Source organism: Octodon degus, unplaced genomic scaffold (assembly GCF_000260255.1).
Source record: "Octodon degus isolate 3935 unplaced genomic scaffold, OctDeg1.0 scaffold00053, whole genome shotgun sequence".
Taxonomy (NCBI): Eukaryota; Metazoa; Chordata; class Mammalia; order Rodentia; family Octodontidae; genus Octodon; species Octodon degus.
This window is the reverse complement of record NW_004524629.1, coordinates 5537262-5539294: the sequence shown is the minus strand read 5'-3', so window position 1 is coordinate 5539294 and position 2033 is coordinate 5537262. Positions and strand designations below refer to the sequence as shown.

The 2033-nt window shown below is 36.6% G+C and overlaps 1 protein-coding gene across 1 annotated transcript in view; it reads right to left on the bottom strand.

Annotated features, from left to right (window-relative positions):
• The window catches only part of Gtpbp8 (GTP binding protein 8 (putative)), a 15285-nt gene that overhangs the window by 4643 nt on the left and 8609 nt on the right, over window positions 1-2033 (bottom strand). The window contains exon 5 of the mRNA XM_004633351.2: window positions 69-187. Within this exon, the coding sequence (XP_004633408.1) occupies window positions 69-187 (119 nt within the window). The remainder of the gene's footprint in view (window positions 1-68; window positions 188-2033) is intronic.

Genomic DNA, 2033 nt, shown 5'->3' with positions numbered 1-2033 from the left:
TGATTTCAGAAACATTTAATATTAAAGGTTTTTAGTACATAAAGTTGTTTTAACAATTTAAGTCTTACCTTACAGGAAACAACTGAGGAAAACATCCTTGTGTTTTTGTGTTAACAAATTTTTGTATCTGAAGTATTTGTTTTAAAAGATGTCCTTTGGAAGTTTTATCAATTTTTGTTAATACCATCTGTAGGAAAAGAGAATTTCTTTTTTTTTTTTTTAGGAAAAGAGAATTTTAAGCATTAGAATTAAAATACACATTTTAATCTCTCAGTCAAGTTCCTCATCTATAAAGTAAAAACACTCCCCAAAGAATCTACTCTGAATAATAAATGACTTCCTGTGTATAATAGTATAATAAAATATACATTAGGTGTTTGGTATTTAACAGAGCTTTCACCACACAAGGCTATAACATCTTAGACTTATGATAATTAAGGACCCCTCAGCCATCTTTGTAATTGCCATCTGCTGTTTCCTATGATTATATCATGTGCTCTAAGAGACAGGACTTAATATTGTTAGGCTGATCCACATTAACCTAGTATAACTTGTAAACATTTTGATGCTTCAGCCTTACAATACTTTGAAAGAAAAAATTAGCAACTGGGTGCTTTGCAGGTTATCTCTCATAATTAATATTCCAGTAAATCTACAATTTTACTTGTCCAAATACAGATACATAATGAAAGAAGGTCAAGGTATGGGTGATTACAAAGTCAATTAAAAGTAAACTTGTATCTATCAGGTTTCCCTTGCTAAAAAATTAAATTTCCTGATGAATCACTTCTAGCCTTTAGAAATGCTAACAGGGGTGGGCCAAATAGCTCAGCGGATTAAAGCCCCTGGCAGGGGCGTGCTGAGACAGCAACTGAGACTGGGAGTGGTAGCATGTACCTGTAATCCCAGCTCTTGGGAGGCTGTAAACAGGCGGATCACTAGGAGTCTTTTTCTTTTTTTTTAATGTTTCCTTTCTTTCTTTTTTCTTTCTTTCTTTTTTTTTTTAATGGTCAGCTCAGCCCACCCTGGGGGCGGGCTGGGATGGCATGTGGTGCTGGAGATTAAACCGAGGTCCTTGCATACTTGCCTAAGCTTGCCTAAGCAGGTGCTTTAGACCACTGAGCTATCTCGCCAGCCCCTCACTAGGAGTCTTATCTAGTAGTGAGACTCTGAACATCCTGTAGGCCCTTCTCTAAAATACAGAAAGAAAGAAATGTTAATGGGAGGAATGAAAAGCAGAAAGTAAGTGGCTTTGCACAACTTGCAAATCACCTCAAGTGGGAATTTTTCTTCATAAAGGCCAATATGCTGATAGGTACACGGTATTGTTTCCTTTGTGTGCGTGTGTGTGTGTGGTGTGGAGGCTTGCACTCACAGCCTTGCACATGCCAGACAAGTACTCTACCTACCACTGAACTACATCCTAACTTCAAATTTAATGTTATCTTTTTGTGCATATGTGCATAATGTGTGTGTGTAGTGCTGGGGATTAAACCCAGGATATGCTATTTAAAAGGAGATATAATTACCCTGTCCCAATTCATGAAAGAAGTATTACTTTCCCTTCAGTTAAAACAGGAATTTATGATTCCTGATGCCAATGTTACAACAGCAATACTATTATTTAATAAAAGTGGTGTGACAATATGTAGTACTTTTGCGACGTAGATTATCAATCCTTTCATGCCTAATAAATTATTCCTAATGTTTCAAAGGACTTTTTTGCAAACCCTAAGAATTTTATTAACTCCAAAGATACGAAAGTGGCTTAGTACCATTTAAAAAGAATGAAATACTTTTATAAAGGGGCGGAAGACTTAAGACATTTTCTCAAGCAAAATATTCAGATGGGTAAAAGGCAGATGACTAGATGCTGACCATCAGTAATCATTAGAGAAATGCAAACCAAAATAATAACTCCCATCTCCCCTCAGGAGGTACAGGAAGCCAAAGCCAAATGATCAAGAGTTTGAAGCTTGCCTAGGCTACCTAGCAAGATCTCCGCTCAAGAAAGAAGGAGATAGTCTGGGCGC